The sequence below is a fragment of the Eumetopias jubatus genome, unplaced genomic scaffold, assembly GCF_037043125.1.
Source record: "Eumetopias jubatus isolate StellerSeaLion01/CBP00866 unplaced genomic scaffold, mEumJub1_p1.0 scaffold_13, whole genome shotgun sequence".
Taxonomy (NCBI): Eukaryota; Metazoa; Chordata; class Mammalia; order Carnivora; family Otariidae; genus Eumetopias; species Eumetopias jubatus.
This window is the reverse complement of record NW_028274819.1, coordinates 15708211-15729426: the sequence shown is the minus strand read 5'-3', so window position 1 is coordinate 15729426 and position 21216 is coordinate 15708211. Positions and strand designations below refer to the sequence as shown.

At 42.6% G+C, this 21216-nt stretch overlaps 1 protein-coding gene across 8 annotated transcripts in view; it reads right to left on the bottom strand.

The window, feature by feature from the left end:
• Window positions 1–21216, bottom strand: part of CELF1 (CUGBP Elav-like family member 1) — a 77227-nt gene that overhangs the window by 6753 nt on the left and 49258 nt on the right. For 7 of the 8 annotated variants that reach the window (XM_028111131.2, XM_028111129.2, XM_088017924.1 and 4 more), the window contains 11 exons: window positions 16822–17009; window positions 15220–15302; window positions 14792–14840; window positions 9583–9717; window positions 8955–9034; window positions 8466–8627; window positions 5705–5780; window positions 4090–4218; window positions 3642–3752; window positions 2744–2929; window positions 191–334 (listed from right to left, as the gene is read on the bottom strand). In XM_028111131.2, coding sequence (XP_027966932.1) covers window positions 191–334; window positions 2744–2929; window positions 3642–3752; window positions 4090–4218; window positions 5705–5780; window positions 8466–8627; window positions 8955–9034; window positions 9583–9717; window positions 14792–14840; window positions 15220–15302; window positions 16822–17009 — 1343 coding nt within the window. The remainder of the gene's footprint in view (window positions 1–190; window positions 335–2743; window positions 2930–3641; window positions 3753–4089; window positions 4219–5704; window positions 5781–8465; window positions 8628–8954; window positions 9035–9582; window positions 9718–14791; window positions 14841–15219; window positions 15303–16821; window positions 17010–21216) is intronic. The other variant, XM_088017925.1, reaches the window with a different exon arrangement.

Below are 21216 nucleotides of genomic sequence, written 5' to 3'. Positions count from 1 at the left end.
TGGGTAGAAACCCACCACCCTGCTACAGAAACGAAAAAACTGAGGCTCAACAAGAGGTCATGATGTCTGCCCAAAGTTGAGTTAAACAGTAACCCAAACTCAAACCCAGTTCTTCCTGCTATCAGCCCCTTCTCATTCTCAGTGGTAACGATACTTAACTCTCCCAACACCAGAAGAGAAGCCAACATACCAAAACACTTGCTCAGGTTTGTCTGCTTGTCTATGAAAACCTTGGCAGACACGACATTCCCAAAGGGCATAAACATCTGCAGCAGGTCCTGATCTCCAAACTCCTGGGGCAGGTGGTAGATGAACAGGTTGGCTCCCTCTGGACCTTCAAAATACCCAATGATTGAAAAGGCATCAGTGTCAAGCTTACCCCCGCTCCACCCGCCCCCACCCTAGTACCACTGTTTCTCATTTCTACCTGCGTTAAAACTGTCTGTATCCTGGGGCACCTGGGTGGCTTAGTCAGTTAGGCAGCCAACTCTCGATTTTGGCTCGGGTCATGATCTCAGGGTCCTGGGATCGAGCCCCGCACTGCTCCGGGAGTCTGCTTAAGGATTCCCTCCCTTTGCCCTTCCTCTCTTTCCACCCGCCCCCCTGCTCTCAAATAAATAAATAAATCTTAAAAAACAAAAAACAAAACCTGTCTGTATCGCAACAAACAGATTCATTTGGAGAACTAAAGATTCTCCAAATACAAAACAGGAAACCGAAGAGCAATCACTGGAACAGACTCCTTCCCATTGAGGGGTATCAGAATTAGACCTTACGGGAGGAGTGAGTGCTAGGACAACAAAGTAGGCAGACTTGTGTGTGGCGCAAAACCGGAGACTAAGGCTTGTACAGAAACACAGAAAAAGAGGTAGAAAGAGATTACAAACAAAACAGGTTTCAAAACTGTGCTAGAAACTACTGGGACAGCAAAGAGACTGGCAGTTGCAAGGCAGGCGGTGGGGACAGGGAATGACTGCAAAGAGACATGAGGGAATTTCTGGGGGTGATGGAAACATTCTTCATCTGTGAATGTGGTTCCATGACTATATGCATTCATTAAAGCTCACAGAGCTATATATTCCCAAAAGGGTGAATTTTACCATATGTAAAGTGCACCTCAATAAAAAGAAATTACGTTTTAAAAAGTGCCTACAGGGGTGCCTGGATGGCTCAGTCGTTAAGCGTCTGCCTTCGGCTCAGGTCATGATCCCAGGGTCCTGGGATCGAGTCCCGCATCGGGCTCCCTGCTCCGCGGGAAGCCTGCTTCTCCCTCTCCCACTCCCCCTGCTTGTGTTCCCTCTCTCGCTGTGTCTCTCTCTGTCAAATAAATAAATCTTAAAAATAAATAAATAAAAAGTGCCTATGACTAACACTGAGCTCAAAATAGAATATGCTTTCTTTTTCCAACCACTTATGCTCAATGACTTTCTAACCAAAGAAGTCTTATTACAATTGCAGTCCAGCCATTCTCCAGCCACCAGGCCTCCCTGCCGCTACCAAACACATTACAGAACAGTGCTTCCTCAGGGCCTTTGCAGTTGGTGCTCCTCTGCTCCCATTACTCTTCTTCCTCTAGATTTAGGCATGGCTTGCTTCCTTACTTCCTCTGGGCTCTGCTTAGATGTGAAATTAGAGACCTCTGACCATTCTACACAAAATGCTGTGCCTCTGCCACTCTCCAGCCCTCCATCCCTCATTCCCATTCATCAGTCCTCAGAGCATCATGTGGAACACCTCATGCCTTTCCTGCTTTACTGTCTGTCTCCACAGTTCTTTCAGTTCCCCTACTACCACATCCTAGGGAACAGAACAGAGCAGGTGAGGATGCACAATACCAGGAGTCCTTGCTGCTGTGGCAAGAGAGGATACGTGTCTTTCCCCCACATTAGTGCTTAAACCTTGCCAGCTTCTGGCCACAGAAATCCAGTCAACTACGAGCACTGAGGTGTCAGCAGGACTCTGTATTCATGCAAACCACTGTCAGGCCTCTTTCTGCCTAGAAAGTCTCTCCTGCATTTAATATTACTTATGTCAAAGCACACACTTCCCAATTCACCAACACATGGGCCATAACTCTTTCTGTCCCATCCTCTTCAGTGTGTCCTCAATTAGGAAAAATGGAGATCAAAAAATGAGGAAAATGCCAAATAACAGAGCTTAAAAGGGACACCCAGACAGAAAACATCCTCTGACAAATCTGTAATCCACAAAGACGACTTCTTAACAACAACAACAAAAGACTGCGAAATGCTGTCAAACAGTAAGGTCAGTATGCTTCTTCATCTAAACCCTGCAGCCTGGGAGTGCCTGCGTGGCTCAGTCGTTAAGCATCTGCCTTCGGCTCAGGTCATGGTCCCGGGGTCCTGGGATTGAGCCCCGCATCGGGCTCCCTGCTCAGCGGGAAGCCTGCTTCTCCCTCTCCCACTTCCCCTCCCCCTGCTTGTGCTCCCTCTCTGTCTGTCAAATAAATAAAATCTTTAAAAAATAAAATAAAAAAATAAAACCTGCAGCCTGATCACAGGAGGGTAAACAGAGGTTCTGATCTGAGCCACATCCAGAGAACATTCCAAAAGCAGAGTACAGTTTACAGAGCTTATCAGTCTACCTTGGACAGTGCAAAGAAAAGCATGGGTCTGACCGCCTGACTGGTCCTCTTGGGCCTTTGCCCTGCCTCACCTCTGCTGCAGGTAGAGTGATCCCCCGTCCTCCCAGTCCCTAACTGCAGCCTCCCTTCTCTACTCACCTTCCTTCTGGCTTCCAGCAGCACCAATACTCTGCTGTGTCAACAGGTTCTGGTTGTACAGAGTGGGGAGCGCTGCAGCAGCATATTGCTGGATTCCCGAGTAGGCCTGTGTGAGGGCCTCCATGGTGCTCCCGGTGCCATTGGAAAGGCCACTGCTCCCTAGGCCACCATTTAAAGCAGCCATCCCTTGGTGGTGGGGAAGACCGGGATTAACATATTGGAAAGACTCGAGTGGCACCAAAAACAAACTCCAGAGTTCTCCCTTTTTGCTCTCTCTCAGCTTCTCCCTGAGAAGGACCACCCATCTGACTGGTCAGATCTCAGGACACTCACCAGGCCTTATCGCTCATGGGAACATTAAAAATGCCACACCCACCTGTGGCTCTCCCCATTACCTTTTTCCAACCTGTGCAGGAAGTGATATCACTTACACATGACCTGCTCCATCTTCTGACTTTTCTGTCACTTTCTCACACAGAGTTGGAACGTGGTAAAATAAGCATCTCAGGTTTGGGTGCTAAAAGGGGTATGTGTGGTCTAGGACAAGATGTGGGTAAACCCTATCATCAAAATAGCAGCTAATATTTAAACACATTCTACATGCCTGACACTGTACTAAGCCATGTGCTCAGCACTTTACCTATGTTCTCATTTACTTAACAACCCTCAAAGTGTTCTTTTCCCACTTCGCAGATGAGAAAATGACCTTAGGTGGTATTATGTTACAGCTAGTTAAGGGGCAGAGGTGGGATTTAACTCAGGTCTAACTTGAAATCCCATGATTATTTCTAACTTTACCAGGCCACCCTGTTCATTCTAATGGTGACCTACCACGGTTGTTTAAAATGTGCTACCTGCACAACGAATGGCCTGATGATATCCAGGGGCCGTCCCTCACCTGCCAAAGAGCTGACATTGAGACCCGCTGTCGCTCCAGCTAATGTCTGCAGGGCTCCCAGGGAGGCGATGGGGTTGACAGAGCTGCTGCTGCTGGAGCTCGGTGAGGACCCTGTGATCAGAAACCCAGATGTTAAAGTCAAGCCAACCCTTGCTTCGCATGTCAACAGGAACCAAAGCACAAGACTGATACTACTCAAGTATTCTCTTAGTAAAAAGGTTTTCAGATTCCGATTACTGTTGCTGCAGGACATAAAGTCAAATGACAGTTATAACAAACTAAAAATTATGAGATTTCTCTTAAGTCAGAAGGTGACATTTGAAAATTAACTGTTCATAGTCTGACCCCTTTGGAAATAGATGTTAACTACTCTCTAGAATGACAGACCCCTCTCTGGGGATTCTGCCCAAGGCACACAAGGGCACGTTGGTTCCAATAACACACTTACCTGAACTGGTGAGTACGCTGAGGGGACTGCTGGATGTAGTGAGAGCATTGGTACCACTTGGTGTGTTCTGAGCTGCACTAGCTGCAGCGGCAAGAGCGGCCAAATTCTGTAACTGCATTGCATTTAACCCTGCAACATCCAAAGCAAGAGATCAGCCAGCACATAAAGGTTCCTTGTATCCGTTCCATCAATGACAGCACACACTGGTGAAGGCTGGTTCCAAAGAGGAACTATTCTAGGTAAGCCTTACAAGCAACACTACAAGGCTCTAAAAAAGATTCAGCTATCACCCATTAAGAAACCTGACATCACTGCCTCAAGAGAAGATATCCAATCCAATAGCATGCCACCCCAAGTGAATATTCATAAAAGGGACTGGCAATGAGGAAACCAAGACAGGGTAAGGTCTGTGGTCCACCACAAAGCCAGGTGTCCAAGAGAACAACAAATGACAAAACTTGTGGCACAGAATGGAACTGCATCCGAGCCCCTCACTCGTACTTTATAGGGGATTTGCTCTTTCCAATGGAGGTGGACAGGCAGAAAACGCAGCAGGATCCAGGTGACCAAGGGGGATAATGACAGAGGAGGATGCACATGAGAAAAGGAATAGGAGAAAGACTAAAGAAAAACCACCACTTGAATAGCAGATTACTCATTAGAAGGAGGAGAGAAAAACACCAAGGGAAAAAACCTCCAAGCAACAGTTAAAAGGAGCAAGAAATCTGAACTGCACTGACAGTGTGCTGCAAACCACTCATTAGATGATGGAAAAGCAGATGGGTGGTGGTGGTTGGGGGGAGAGTTAGTGAGAATAAAACTGAACTACAACACAGATTTACAATCTAGCAAATTTCCAAAAACATAGCAAACTCCAAGTCCTTGAGCCAAAGTGAACCCCTATCAAAGTTTCTCATATAGCAAAATGCAGTTCACTTAAGACTACCCCTTTCTCAAATGCACCTGCTGAGCACGGGCATTTAATCCATGGCAGAAGGGATAGCGGCAGGGGGCACTGGAAATGCTTCGCTCCCCAACTCCACTAACTTGTCTGACAGCCCCACCTTCAAGTTTGTCTGTGGAGCCCCATCTTTTGTCATAACTTAGGTATTTGTCAATTAAGTTTTCCGTGCACATTAACAGCAACAAAAGGTAATTCACCTAAGAAATAACATGTGTAAGACACAGAGGTAAACTAACTACCTAGATTCTAGCAGTTTCTGGTAAGACATTTGCATGAATGCTGTCTTAGGCTTCAAAGAGTCACTGGAAAAAATCACTTTATTGGGGAAATAAAGAGTTCCTGCAATTTTTTCCTTATCAAAATGTCTTCAGATAGTCTACTTGTGCAAAGAGCTCTTCTCCATCTTCCTCCTCAACAGTTAAAGGGGTGGAGAGCATCAGACAACCCCAGAGCGATCTTGTATAGCAACTAAAAGAGCCACCTTCCAGAGACAAGGCAGTTGAGTCCTGGGATGTTCATCTCACGTTGGGTTTATGAAACAGGTGGGAAAACATCTGTTTTCTGTACAAACGGTGCAAAACTCTCAGACTGCTGTTGGCTGAGCCTCGTGGCCTGGTTGCTGCCGCTCCTCCACAGCAGTGAAACACTTACCTCCCATCGGGTGGAGGCCGCTCAGGGTGCTGAGGTTCCCAGAGGAGGCAGTCTGCTGAAGGAGCTGCAAATAAAGCTAGACATTACACCAAAAAACAGAACAAGAGTGAGAGTGAGGGCTGGTTCTGCATCTGGGATAACTCTACAGCACAGCAAAGCGAGAGTGCAGAGGCCCCCAGAGAGAAGAGAGTTGAAGACAAGAACCCAAGCCAACACAACAGAAACATGAGGCTTATGACAGCACAGGACAATACGACACGGCTAAAGCCCTGCCCCAGGAGACAGTTATGTTCACTGAGTACTGAGCCAGGCTCAAGTCCCTGGGCAATAGAGGGCAGCACAGCAGAGGACAGGAGGAGAGCAGAGAACTAAGCTTAACCCAAGCAGCTATGCAATCCACTGCAATGAGCATCCACACATGGATGACCGCCACTTCTAGTTCCTCTCTCCCAAGTTCTCCTTAGTTCGGGCCACACATCTTATTTTGTAGATTGTTTCCGTCTAAATTTTCAATTTCTACTTCACACAACTATTTTAAATATCAAATCTAACCATTTCAGAGTCTTTCTTTCTTGGAGTCCTTCTTTGCTGGTCACAATAGACCCATGACTAATCAGTCTTCCCACACTCTCCACACACCCATCCAGCCCCATTTATCTCCTCCCCCCCCAAATCGGTCTCTACTGTTGCAGATGACCAAATGATTGACAGACTGATAGATCAGTTCAGTGTGTATTCCCTTTCAATGGTTGTTCCTTAACAAAACAAGAGGGCCTGTCCATGAGCTTATGGATCTTTGTGACCTTATTCACTATCTTAGCATATAATAATCTGTGTCTAATAAACCTGCTAAAAACCTTTGCTCCATTCAAAGCCAATCACTTTTCCTTATGGACAACTGATATTCCTGTTTCTGTATCCTTTATTCAACCTGCTGCTCATTCCCATAAACACCTGACCTGGTTCCCCTGTCATCATGAACCTCTTTAGTCCACATAGGTTTCAGGAGGTCCACAAACCTCCGATACAGAATGAAAAAATGTGCATGCACATAATTTTTATCAGCCTCTCAGAGGGGTCCACACCCCACAAAGATTAAGAACCATTGCTCTAGTCCAAAAGAGATCAGGTTCAAGTCCACCTATTCCAGAAAGAACCTCACAATTAATGATAATATACCATTTATACACCCACGTCTTTATTTTTGTCTGAAATACCTCGGGCAATGTGCTCAATTCCAACTGGTGGACTGTGCATACTGTACTTGGCACCTTCATTTCCTCCCTAAATGAGAACAGCTCTGAGGGCAGGGATCATGTCTAACTAAAACAAAGAGACTTTCAGGTCTCAACAAATACCATCATGCACTGCTGGATATGTCAATGGCAATAAAAAGGGGAGTCTTCCCTAAAAAGAGCTTCAAAACTAAGAAAAGCAAATGTTTATCATGGAGATCATTTTCAACATATTATCATTTTGGCAAAAGACCAAAATAAAATCTTCCTGAATTTTCTGAACTATATAAGCAATGTTCTAGCACTAAGAAACGTTTTAATCTGTTGAGATATATCAACCATCTACATTTTTTTTTTAAATGATATGTGATGATCTTTAAGATTTATTTATCTGAGAGAGAGAGAATGAGAGAGAGCATGAGAGGGAGGAGGGTCAGAGGGAGAAGCAGACTCCCCGCTGAGCAGGGAGCCGTATGCGGGACTCGATCCTGGGACTCCAGGATCATGACCTGAGCCGAAGGCAGACACTTAACCAACTGAGCCACCCAGGCGCCCCCCATCTACATTTTTTTACTTCGGAGAAATACTAGCTGGAAAACTGGGATTTCTTCTAACGTTTTAGAAATATGAAGGCCATATTTGGTGTCAAATTAGCCAAAACTCAGTACCGAAGGACAGAAATCATTGCCTTTCTTCTGTTTCTATATAGAACAATGTTTTAAAGGATGAGGAGTGAAGGACTATACTTATTCTTATGTGTGTATTTCTGGGACTATCCATACAAATCTAATGGTTTCAGCACTGATTTTCCTTCGGTGATAGCTTCACAGATGAGACAGTTTTAAGTGTCTTGTACCGTCTGCTATTCTTTCAAGGGTTAAAGCAGTGGTGATCCCCTATAATATATATTGTAGATCTAGTAAATCTAAATAACAAACTGGAGCCTTTGGACTACATGACTCAAACTCAACAAAAGAGAGATCAAATTAAAGGATCTATTTACAATGTAGTAAACTCAAATATACACCTGTAATACTCATTTAATAATGTCTGTATCAATATCCTGACCTCTCAGCGGGTGGGAAGAAACATTTATCATACTCTTCAGGGAAGACTCAACTAGGATTTTAAAGAAGCCTTCTGCATCTGGGAAAAAGAAATGGAGAAAGGTATTTGGTATTGAGGTATTAAGATTCCCTCAAGATTTTCTTTTAAAAAAACTAAAGGGACAGGGACATATGAGATCTTTCTAAATCTTTGTATCAGGAAATCAGGATTTCACTTTAATAGTAGTGGAAGTCTCAAGATATAACCCAAGATGTGTGATGAGAGAGAAAAGAGAAAGAGAGATGGTGAGACAGATACACTAACGTAACTTAAAGAATATTGCATTGCCTGAAGTTTTACAAAAAAAACCCCGACACGTTAAAGTCGTAAATGCCATTGTGTCTATTAGCTAGGGACAGCACAAGAAGAAACAGCTGGGAGCTTGCACAGTCTGCAGAAAGCAAACCACAAAGACTCACTGCTAAATACTGGGGTCCAAGAGTATTTAGACCAGCAAGGTTTCCCCACACAGATGCTGCGCTGATTTGCTGCATCTGCTGCTGGAGCTGCTGGGCCATTCTCTTCTGTTCTTTGTCCTTCTGCGTATCAGCAAATTTTACCACCATGGGAGATGAGCAACCCTATGAAAACACCAAAGCCAAAGGGTCAAATTCCTCCTTCTGGGTGAAAGAAAAAATCCTTTGTAGTGACACACAGGATGCATTCTAATTTCATTCACTGCCAAAATGACTCTCTTCCTGATAGACACAAGTGGCAAAAGACAAATTTAAAAGGGCTACTTCTAATATGTTAACTTCAAGAGAGCATCATTTTTTTAACTTTAAGATGTTTAGCCTGCTTAACCTTTAGGGCAATCGGATGCTGTACATGCTGCAGAGCTTTGATGGCCAACTTGTCCTAGTACTCTCAGGCTAAGGAACTTCCCCTTTCATTCATCTGCTCCCTACCTCCATGGTCTGTGCTTGGTGCATTGCCTTGATAGCCGTCTGTGCCATGGCTCTTGTTGTAAAAGTCACAAATGCACAACCTGGTAAGAGAAGTGTCAATAACTCATTCATTCATTTGCTTATTAATTACCTGATAGACATTTACTGAGCACCTACTATGTGCCAAGTACTATGCTAGCAATACAGTTATGGTTCCTGCCTTCAGGGGGTTTACGATCTAGTGGAGGAGACAGATACATCGTAACAGTGCTAAGTGCTTTCATGAAAAAACAGGGAAGCACAATAGGAAAGTAAGTAACATGATAAGGGGATAAAGGAGGAATCACAGTCCTCTAGTTCCTCTTGAGAAGAAAGTGTTCCATTTTGGCATTAAGGACCTCTCCAAGCACAAAGAGAGAAAATTTTAACACATGAAACTGAAGTGTAGAATGTAGACTCCTTAGGGGGTTGGGACGATTCTAAAGGAATCAACTGGTAGGAGGAGCCATGATGGGACCTAGATTTACAACACCAAGCCCAACCTCTCCATCATGACAAGGCCATGTTGGCTAGGGAACACTGGTTTCCACTGGTCCAACTAAAAGAGACTCCAAATTTAAATATCTTTAAAAGCCAAAAATGTACCCACCTCGGCTCAGGCCATCAGGTCCCCGTAATATCCGGCATTCTTCAATCTGTCCAAATGAAGAGAACATGACTCGGATGTCATTTTCAGTGCACTTCTTGGAAATCATACCAATAAACAGCTTCCTGTCTTCCACTGCTAAGAGAGTAAAACACAAAAGGCTTGAACGTTACTACAAGAGATCGTGTAGCACAGACTCTAGAGTCAGACTATGTTTGAATCCTATGCCTCTAGACCATATTACTTGGATTCAAGATAAGCATTTTTTCATCATTTAGCCCCTCCTCTTATAATCAATTGTACCTTAAGATTAAAATTGGAAGCATTTAGATGACATATTGTAGTTCTGTGAGCTTGTGAAAGTTACTTAACCATTCCACGGCTGTCACCTCTGATGAATAGGGATAAACGAGTTTATTTCAAAAGTAGCTATAGGTATTACATGCAAAGCACATGCCTAGCACTTGGTGATGTTTGTTCTTACTAGCAGTACTACTGTACCAAAAGATGAGTTTTCACATTTAACTGATACAACAAGAGAAACACAACACCTTTCAGTGAGCCTGTCACTTTCCTTTTCTGATTATTCTCTTGAGGACCATGTTCTCCTCCTTAACTTGTCCATCCTCCCACCCCCATTTCTGTCCAGAAGAAATCATACTGATCAAAGACATCCTAGATTACTCTAAAATGTTCTTATACTGTTTACCTATTATTTACCATATTTAAAGAAAAAAACTATTTTTTAAAAGATTTTATTTAGGGGCGCCTGGGGTGGCTCAGTCAGTTAAGCATCTGCCTTCAGCTCAGGTCATGATCCCAGGGTCTTGGGATTAAGCCCCACATCGGGCTCTCTGCTCAGCAGAGTCTGCTTCTCCCTCTCCCTCTGCCCCTCCCCCCGCTCATTCTGTTTCACTCTTCCTCTCTCTCTCAAATAAATAAAATCTTAATTTTTTTAAGAGAGAGACAGTGAGAGAGAGAGTGCAAGCAAGCACAGAGGGACAGTGAGAGGGAGAAGCAGACTCCCTAGTGAGGAAGGAGCCCGATGCAGGGCTCAATCCCAGAACCCTGAGATCATGACCTGAGCTGAAGGCAGATGCTTAACCAGCTGAGCCACCCAGGTGCCCCAACAAGAAAAATCTAGATGATAGATTACTTAGTGCACTGGACTACTATCTTACTTCATACTCAAAATGGCTTAGACTTGAAACCATAAAACCTATAAGACCTGAAACCATAGAACTCCTAAAAACGTAAGTAGTAAAGCTCCTTAATATGGATCTTAGAGATGATTTTTTGGATCTGACTCCAAGAACAAAGACAACAAAAGCAAAAATAAACAAGTGAGACTATATCAAACTAAAAAGCTTCTACAAAGAAAACCACCAACAAAATGCAAAGGCAACCTACTGAATAGGAGAAAATATTTGTAAATCATTTATCTGGTAAGAGGTTAATATCTAAAATAAAGACTCATATTTGACGAAACGTTCAAGTCAAACACAGAATAAAGCCAGCAGGAAGAGACAGCATGAGGAACCAGAGAGCTTCTTCACCTGGTTTACGGACCATTCTGATGCAGGTGCAGATGAGTCAGGAGGGGTCATCAAAGATGGTACTTGGCCAAATCCGTTAGAGTACTACTTGGTCCCCGATATGGATGATGAAGAAGAGGAAGATGATGATGATGACGATGAAGAAGAAGAAGGATTGGAAGATATCGGTGAAGGAGGAGATGAGGATGAAGGTGAAGAAGATTAAGGTGATGATGAGCGGGAGGAAGGCGAGGAGGATATAGGAGAAGACAACTAATGGAACGCTGATGGATTCCAACCTTCCTTTTTTAATTTTCGTCAGTCCCTGGGAGCAAGTTACAGTTGTTTTTTTTACCTCCTCTTGTGCTCATTCGCCCTGTTTTTTGAAGTCTCTTTTCTCTCCCTTTATACCATGGTTCTCAACTTATTTTGGGGGGAAATACCTTGAGCAGAATACAGTGGGAAAAGAATCTCTACCCCTTTCTGTTCCAAATTTTTATCCCTTCCTGTCTCAAAAAACTTTATGGAATCAACACCACCATGCTCTGTGGGAAAAAAGAAAAACCTTCTGCTCCCTTAGCTCTGCTGGAAGCTGGAGGGTGCTAGGCCCCTGTGTAGTAGTGCACAGAATTCTAGCTTTTCTCCTCCTTTCTCTGTATATTGGGCTCAGAGATTACACTGTGTCTCTATGTGAATATGGACAGTTAGCATTTACCAACATGTACCTGTCTACTCTTGTTTAAAAAACAGAAAAAAAAACTTTAAAAAATGGGGTTATAGGAGGACAGCAAAGGGTGGGTTTGAGATGTTTGGGTGGGTTAAGTGGGCATTGTGACATGGCTTCTCCTCTGGCATGTTTAACTGTGATGTTTAACGGACATCCTTGCAGTTTAAGATGACACTTTTAAAACAAAACTCTCTACTAATGATGACTTGAGCCCTGCCACTTGATGGGAGAATCAGCAGAACCTGTAGGACCTTATTTGGAATTGACAGTCTCTATTGTAATTTTGTTCCTGTTTATTTTTAAATTTTCTTTTTGTTTCACTGGAAAGGAAAGATGATGTTGTTTTAAACATTAAAAGTGTACAAGTTGCTTTGTTACAATGAAACTAAATGTGTACAAAAAGGATCTGGAGCTTTTCTCTCAGAACAGGTATATTTATTTAATATGATTTTCCAAGTATGACTTGTATAACGTATTGTCAAACTTTGTCACCCTGACTCCATATTTTTTGATCCGCACTTTGCAGGATGACCTCAGGGCTGTGTGGACTGAGAAAGGGATCTGAATCAATGTAGTAATGTCTCCAAAGCCAGGAGCCATAGTGGGTACAATTTGTGGTCAGTTTCTGAAATCTTCATATCCATCAGGATACCAGATTGCTCAAAACTCAGTTCTGATTATGTTGTGCCCTTGATTTGTGTCTCAAATTGGCATTTTTAAAAATGGGCCTTTATTTACCTGGATATAATAATAGTGCCTGCCACCACCATCAGACAAACCTGGTGCTCTAATGCCAAGTTACACACAAGGCAGTTACTGGCATGTCTTCATTGGTACTATGAAATGTGGCCGAGAAGACAGGCTCTCAGAGTAAGAAGTCCATATTGGTGGTAAGAAACTCAGGAGTACTTTTGTCTCAAAGTACTAGCTACTTAGCATATAGCTCTCCAGCGAGGCCTGTCTGTGTGAATCCGGGTGAGATGCCGGGCCCTGCTCTGCTAAATGCCATTGGGCACAGAATACCATTTTGGGAAGCTGCCTAATGCATAAGCTTTTTAATGCTGTAAATTATAGTAGCTAAAATTAAATACCACTTAACTTTTTCAGAGATGAATTAATGGACAGTCTGGTCAAAATTCAAAGCTTTCTGATGTATAAAACTTTATAAACGGAACTATTCCATCAATAGGCAAAGTGTAATGAAAACCTGTCTAGATGGATAGTATGTAATCTCTCCACAGGTCTTGTTTAGTAATACATCAGGAATCTTGCTCCAATAAAGGAACATAAAGATTAAAATAAATAAATAAATAATAAAACAAAATAAAGACTCATACAACTCAACAGCAAATGAAACAAAACACCTGGTTAAAAGACGGGCTGAGGATGTGAACAGATATTTTTCCAAAGACATACAGACGGCCACCAGGTATACGAAAAGATGCTCAACATCACTAATTATCAGGGAAATGCAAATGAAAACCACAATAAGGTATCACCTCACACCTGTCAGAATGGCTATAATCAAAAAGACAAGAAATAACAAGAGTTGGTGAGAATGTGAAGAAGAGAGCCCTTGTGTACTGTTGGTGGAAATATAAATTGGTTGCAGCTACTGTAAAAATAAATACGGACGGTCTCAAAAAATTAAAGAGAGCTAACCATATGATCCAGCAATTCCACTTCTGGGTATTTATCTGATGAAAATGAAAACACTAACTCCAAAAGCTGCACACTCAGGGCGCCTGGCTGGCTGAGTCAGTGGAGTGTGCGACTCTCGATCTTGGGGTTTTGAGTTCGAGTTCCACATTGGGTGTAGATATTATGTAAAAATAAAATCTTAAAAAAAGAAGAAAAGCTGCACACCCATGTCAACTGCAGCATTTTTTTTTAAGATTTTATTTATTTATTTGAGAGAGAGAGAGCATGAGAGGGGGGAGGGTCAGAGGGAGAAGCAGACTCCCTGCTGAGCAGGGAGCCCGATGCGGGACTCGATCCCAGGAGCCTGGGATCATAATCTGAGCCGAAGGCAGTTGCTTAACCAACTGAGCCACCCAGGCGCCCTGAAGCATTATTTTCAATAGCCAAGAGACAGAAACCACCTAAGTGTCCACTGACAGATAACAGATAAAGAAAATGTGGGGTACACACATACACACACCTCGGATATTATTCAGCCATAAAGAAGAATGGAATCTTGCCATTGTAACAACACAGAACGAAGGACCCTGCAGGCGTTATGCTGAGTGAAAGAATTCAGACAGAGAAACATACTGTCTGATCTCACATGTAAAACCTTAAAAAACAAACGAACAAACAAACCCACCCCCCACCCACGAAGTTCACAGATACACAGAACAGGACTGGGGGTTGCCAGAGGTCGAGCATAAGGGAGTGGGCAAAAAGGGCGAAAAGGATCAAAACGTACAAACTTACCAGTTAATAGTACTATACTGCATATTTAAAAGGTGCTTAGAAAGTAGATCTTAAAAATTCTCATCAAAAGTTTTTAGAACTTTGTATGGTGACAGATACTAACTAGACTTATCATGGGTGATCATTTCTAATATATACAAGTCCCGAATCATTATGTTCCACACCTGAGACAAATTTAGTATTTTGTCACTGAGATGGCAATTAAAAAAAAAAAAAAAAACAGAAACAGGGGCGCCTGGGTGGCTCAGTCGTTAAGCATCTGCTTTCGGCTCAGGTCATGATCCCAGGGTCCTGGGATCGAGCCCCACATCAGGCTCCCTGCTTGGCAGGAGGCCTGCTTCTCCCTCTCCCACTTCCCTGCTTGTGTTCCCTCTCTCGCTGTGTCTCTCTCTGTCAAATAAATTAATAAAATCTTAAAAACAATTGCTTAAAGCAAATACAATCCAGATGCCATCAGAACGAACAGTAAACTAGAAGAAACCTTATAAGGGGAGGGCTTTACACACTTGCTTACCATTGTTCTTCTCACTGTCGGCAGGCTTCATCTGTATAGGATGATGCATCTAAAAAGGAAAACACACACATATTATCATTGTACCCACTGAAGGCATTCAGAAATATAAACGAGGACTCTAAAGGAAATACCGAAACTAGAGCCTTAAGAGTTTTCTCTGACCTCACATCTGCCTCATGATCATTTCTTCCCAAAATATCAAAATAGACAGAATCTGAATCAGGAAGTCAAAATTCCCTTGGCTAAGAGAGAACTAAACCACTTTCAGCCTATCTTCTTTGTAATGTTCCCTTTATGCCCTCCTTTATATCAATCCCTCGGGCAGTCACCTTTTCCCCAAAATGGTTTTCAGTGTGTGCGTGACATGCATAAGTATGTTCCATATTTGAAACCACCACAGTTCCACTTACTAGTAGGAGCTTTCTTACCCCTGGGAGGACCTTCATGTTGTGAAGAGCATTCTGCGCTTCTAATGCAGCTTTGCGAGTGTAAAATGTAACAAAACAGCACCCTGCAATAAATAAAATTTCACCAAATCAAACTCCTTTGAAAGCAGATAATCCCTAGAGTACTCCCTCCTCCATGGACATACTGGAACTTCAAAGAGAAGGCTAAACTTATTAAAATTAGCAACCCCCCTCCTGGGGGGGGGAGAGAAGCAGAAAAAACCCTACATTACTTTCTATGCATTTTCTTTATTGTTATAGTCTCTGAGTTCTACTAAAATTCTTTAGCTGCTCCTCTAACTTCTCTGGGAAAGATAACTTCCCTTACAAATGTCATTGTACCATGCCATTCAACCCACCCTAGTTGGAGCACCAGGTTATGTGGGGTAAGACATTCAGGAACAAACAAAAGAGACGGGCCCTGCACTCTTGCGGCTTGTAGTCTACCAGGAACTCATTCTTTCTCAGAATAAATCACTCCTTACATTGTAGCCAATTTCTACCATATGCTTCAAACATAATTACCATTTATTAAATTATAAAATGACGAAAGAGCAAGAAACACTTAATATCTTTTTTTGGACCCTTGGTTTTCATCAAATATAATTAAGCTTCTAACAGCACATGGCCCTGACTGAGGAGATCTGCAGATTTTGTGCTTTGTATCTTTATTAGGGATAGGAGGGGAGAAGTTTGTCTTGTAAATATGGGCTCCTAGTCCCAGGAGATACAACACTGATTCCTTTCAAAATCAGTGCAATTAAGATTCTAAATCACTGCATGTTACATCGCCAGTCATTTTCAGAAACTATAATACTTTATATTTTTGGTTAACTATGCCAGAAAAGGAAAATAATTTCTCTGCTTCTAGATCCTCTGTTATTAAACTGGCTTCAAACATAACAATCCTGCTTGCTTACATCTGCACTGTAGAACAGCTTCCACAGAAAATTATTATGAAATAGATTATTTGGAAAAGAATATTATATGTGCGTGTACAGGGCAAAGCTAATGGCTTTTCTACCGTTGTTTCCATAAAGCTTCTACTTTGGTAGGTATTTCTGCAAGTAGCTCAGCCTTTCTTCCATTCATCTTGTAGGCTACAACAAACAGGTTACCTACAAACAGGTCCCTCCTGGTTGCTAAGCCATTCTGCAAGGCCTCTGTAACACTAACAGAAATCCACAGGTATGGTGTGGACAGTCTTTTTCTTTCAGCTTAGTCTAGCCAAAACACCAAAGAAAACCTTATGTGGTTGGTTTATTTCAACTTTGTCATTCCATTCCCAAGATCAAGAGACACTCACATTAAAAAAAGACACACACACACACACACACACACACTCATGAGTCTGTCTCTTGAATTCAGAGCTCTTGCAAAGGACCACCTACAATCCAATTTACAAATTATCCTCATGATGTCACCTTAACTTTTTATTTTTATGCCATTAAATGTGTTTGGGCTGGAAGATATAACTACTATAAAAGGACAGAGTTCCTCCCTTTAGAATGTGATCAGAGGAGCATTCTGGCAATGATAGCAAGCACACTGACAGAAATTACCTATGAAACCCAAAGCCCTTACCTTTGCTCTGAGGGGGGTTTTGGCTCCTATCCCTTAGGACATTGATTTCATAGACAGCACCATACTGTTCAAAGAGTTCCCTCAAGTCCTTCTCAGACCAGGTCCTCGGAACCTGGCCCACAAACATCTTGATAGCATCAAGATCTGGTTGGTCTGGGTGGTCCAGCGTGCCGTTCATTTTCTTTGAGCTGCATGAAACAAAATATAGCTTCTATTACGTATTCATGGTGCTCTCTAGGGGGATGTTTCTTTTCTTTAAACATCTCAACTACTTCTTGAAAAAGTAGGGGGAAAGAATTCTACTTCTTTTTACTACTGCCATTCAATACACCAGAGTTCCCTGGTCCTCCCCTTCACCCATGGCCATGCCTTCCATTAGATCCCAAACTGAAGTCACGTTCTGATTAGGACATCCTGGGTTTTAACTAAGGAACCAGGCATCACTCATTCCTTGACTAGCATGAGAATTCTCAGAACTTAAGACGTAAAGTTTCTAATGCAAGTTTTCATAGTTTTGAAGCACAGTTAACAAAACTTTTAAAAATGTACATAAAAATCACAAAGGACTATTGATTATGGAATAAGATTCAGGACTCCCAATGTATACAATGACAGGTAAAAGTTTTCTTTCAGCAGACATCAGAACAGAACACTTGATTTCCAAGGCCTGAGCTAAGAAAAGAGTGGAAAATGTTGGCCCGGGGCTCCTGGCTGGCTCAGTCAGTAGAACATGTGACTCTTGATCTCAGAGTTTTGAGTTTGAGCCCCACTTTAGTGGGGGCGGGGGGGGGAGGGTGGGAAGAGGAAGGCAAAAAAAGCTTTGCCTTTTAAACTGTCACAATCCTATCACATCAAACTTGTAATGCTCCTACTTAATACCTTCATTTTTATCCCTCCCACTACCAATAACCTAGGGAGATTCCTTCCTGGACTACAAATGTTTCCAATCAGAATGAATCAAAGTCCTTCTCCTACCACTGCCCAAGATCTTCCTCTTTAGCCTTCATCTCAACCATTAACAACTTAAATTCCAAATAGCTAGCATTGTTAACTTTTCTGTGTCTGCTTAATCCAGAAATCACTTCATCATATTCAAATTTGCCATGTCCTAACATCAACACTAAATAAAATGCTAGTTTTCTAGCAAAACAATAGTTTTTCCACCACTGCTATCTTCTGAACAATAACTGAAGACCCCTGAAAATGCTGGATCTATGCAGGTATTTCAACCTCTGTATTTTAATTACTATATGTCTTTTTTAAAAAGATTTGATAGCGTGTGTGTGCACGCGTGCAAGCACGCGCACACAAGCACAGGGGGAGGGGCAGAGGGACCAGGGGAGAAATTCAAGCAGACTCTCCACTGAGTGTGGAGCCCGACTCAGGGCTCTATCCCATTACCCTGAGTTCATGACCTGAGCAGAAATCAAGTCAGATTCTTAACCAACCGAGCCACCCAGGCACTCCATTAAATTTCTTACAACTGAACACCCACAGGGACTATTACACGTCACCTTGCCTGAATCTAGCACTAAATATCAAAAGTGTAAGACAAATGGCATATATAGACCAACTCTTGTCACGATGTCTGTAAAGGTTTCCCATACTCTTTCAGGTTAGTCAGTCTCGTCAGGACTCAAACAGTACTAAATTCCCACCTTCATTATAGTATTTACCACCTTTTAGCATCATCTGGCTGTATCTACCTCTCCCAACTAGACTGACAGTTCCTTGAAGGCAGAAACTGTTTTATTGGCTATTCATTCTTACAGCCTGGTATATAGGCTGTGGCTCAAAGAAGTACTCAGATCTGGGATGGGAGCAATTTCTTCTCAATAATTCCCCCCTTTAAGCAACTAATTCTGATAAAAATGAATGTTGTGCACAAAGAGGGCTCACGAATTAAAGAGCAGCAGCTAGTATCGCCTGTCATTATTTGATTCTCACAGGATCAATATCCTTTTTTTGCCCAAGTGTTTTGAAATGCATTGTTTTATTGGCTTTCCTTTACTAATTCAAAACCAAGTGTGTCAAGTTGTTGTAAAAATATACTTGTAGTTACTTTTAGAAGCTTAATCGCAATGTTCTAACAGAAATCATGCTACTGTGATAAATAAAAAAAAACAAGCCTCATGACTAATGAAACAATGGTGGCTGCTCCCTACAACTTGCCTCCAACAAGTTTAATTATCATTTTATTAAAATGCTGCTGGTCTTTAATCATATTTCTATTCTAGGGAGGGTTAACAGAGAACCCAAATGGCTCTCAGAATATGTTTTGATAAGGACGCTGACACTATTTTTGAAAAGAGGTGGGGGTTTATCAATTCGTAATTACACTGGAGGCAACAGCTCTCAGTCTGTCCCTTCCTTCTGCATTTGTGTGCCCTTTCTAAATTTTCTACATCACAGTTTAGTGCACAAGCAGAAGCACAGTCAATATATATGAATTATGATTTATCCAAAAGTACAGTGGAGACTTGGCATTCTAGACAAATGCCCTCCCTTTCTCTTTACTCTCCAAATCTTTCTCCATTTCTTCATGTCCACCCACTCCATGAACCACGGTTTCCCCTGTGTATCCCAATTCATTAGCGGGAAGAATCCCCTAGACCAGTGCTATTTAAAGTGCCTAAGGAGCAGGGGAAATCTTCAAACTTAACCCTTTAGAAACTTCTACAGCAATTGAGCTAAGTAACTTTATATATATATTCCATCTAGTGATAATAAAAAGATACGAAATGCAAGCTTACGCCTTATTATTTTGTTTTCCTACTAAAATGTTTTTATTGTGGTTTATAAGTCGGGTGGCAGCAGGACAGTGTTCTCACTGTCCTTCACCAATCTGAGAAGCACTTGTAGAGTGTAGCAAATTATCAGGCCAGGCTGAAGATGCCATGGACATCAGGTAACTGTGGAGTTTCTGCACTGACTTATCCCTTCCTCTAACAAATGGTGGGCACTTAGTTATACAGGCCTGACACTGTGTGAAATGTGGTATATGTTGTTGAATAAGGAAAATGTGGATATCAACTGTTACTGTGTCAGAGAACAATGTTCTTCTATCCTCAACCTTCCACACATAGTTCCAGTATGCATGTTGCCCTTAGTTAAAAGTCACCACTGCACAAAAGTCACCTGGGGACAAGACTCTCAATGTGATATGGCAAGGACCCCACATCATCCATGTATGGCATTTATTCCATGTATCACTAAAAACACTCTCAAACATGTGCCTTACCTCCCCATTGATGGGGAGCTCTTCAGAGTCCATGATCATAAATTATTGCTATTTATTATGCCGACTCAAGAACCAATGAATTCAGCAGCCCCCTGGAGAAGTACCTATACTGTCCCTGTCATTCCTAAGAGGCAAGTCTATGGAAATTCTTTTTTTTTTTTTTTTTAGATTTTATTTATTTGACAGAGACACAGAGAGAGCAGTAGGCAGAGCGGCAGGCAGAGGGAGAAGTAGACTCCCTGCGGAGCAGGGAGCCCGAGGTGGGGCTCGATCCCAGGATTCTGGGATCATGACCTGAGCTGAAGGCAGACGCTTAATGAGTGAGCCACCCAGGCGCCCAAGTCTATGGAAATTCTTATCCTCTGTGAAAGTACTGACCTGAGAGTAGGATGGAAGAGAGGAAAAGCAGGGCCCATAGCAGTGAGGGAAGAAGAGAGATGAGGAGGCAGCAAGTGTTTTAGGGGGACAGGAACAGCACCAACCCACCTCTTTTAATGTTTCTGGCAGCAACTGGCAAATAACATTAGGAATGAGAAATTATGAAAAATCAGGACCAGATGCTGCCTTGTCTACCCTGATTCTTGATGGAACATGCCCCAGGAAAATAAAACAGAGAACCAATTTGGAAGAGAGACAGGAAAGAGAAAACTTATTTTCAAAGCACATACTTGTTCAGAATTCTTAAACCCTCTTTTCTCTTTCTCCTATCTTTCAAAACTTCCTGGCCTAAGGCCAGCTCAGGGGCACAGAGTTGATGTTCTGTCCCTCTCTCCCATCCCTTGACCCCAGCCAACTAGACAAGGGGGTGGATCCTAACCCAACAAACTGATCTACTGGCTAGCCAGAAATCTAAGACCTATGCCTAAAACAGAAAGACAGGCCTGGCCAATCAAGTTCCTTACCGCTACACTGAGCAAGTCAATAGCCACTGGCCACATGTGGCTACTGCACAGGACAGCAGAGGTATTTTATCATCACAGAAAGTTCTACGGCACATTACATTGCTCTAAAGAATCTGGAACTGGGTCACCTGGGTGGTTCAGTTGGTTAAGCGATTGCCTTTGGCTCAGGTCATGATCCTGGAATCCCGGGACTGTCCCGCATCGGGCTCCCTGCTTGGTGGGGAGTCTGCTTCTCCCTCTGACCCTAACCCC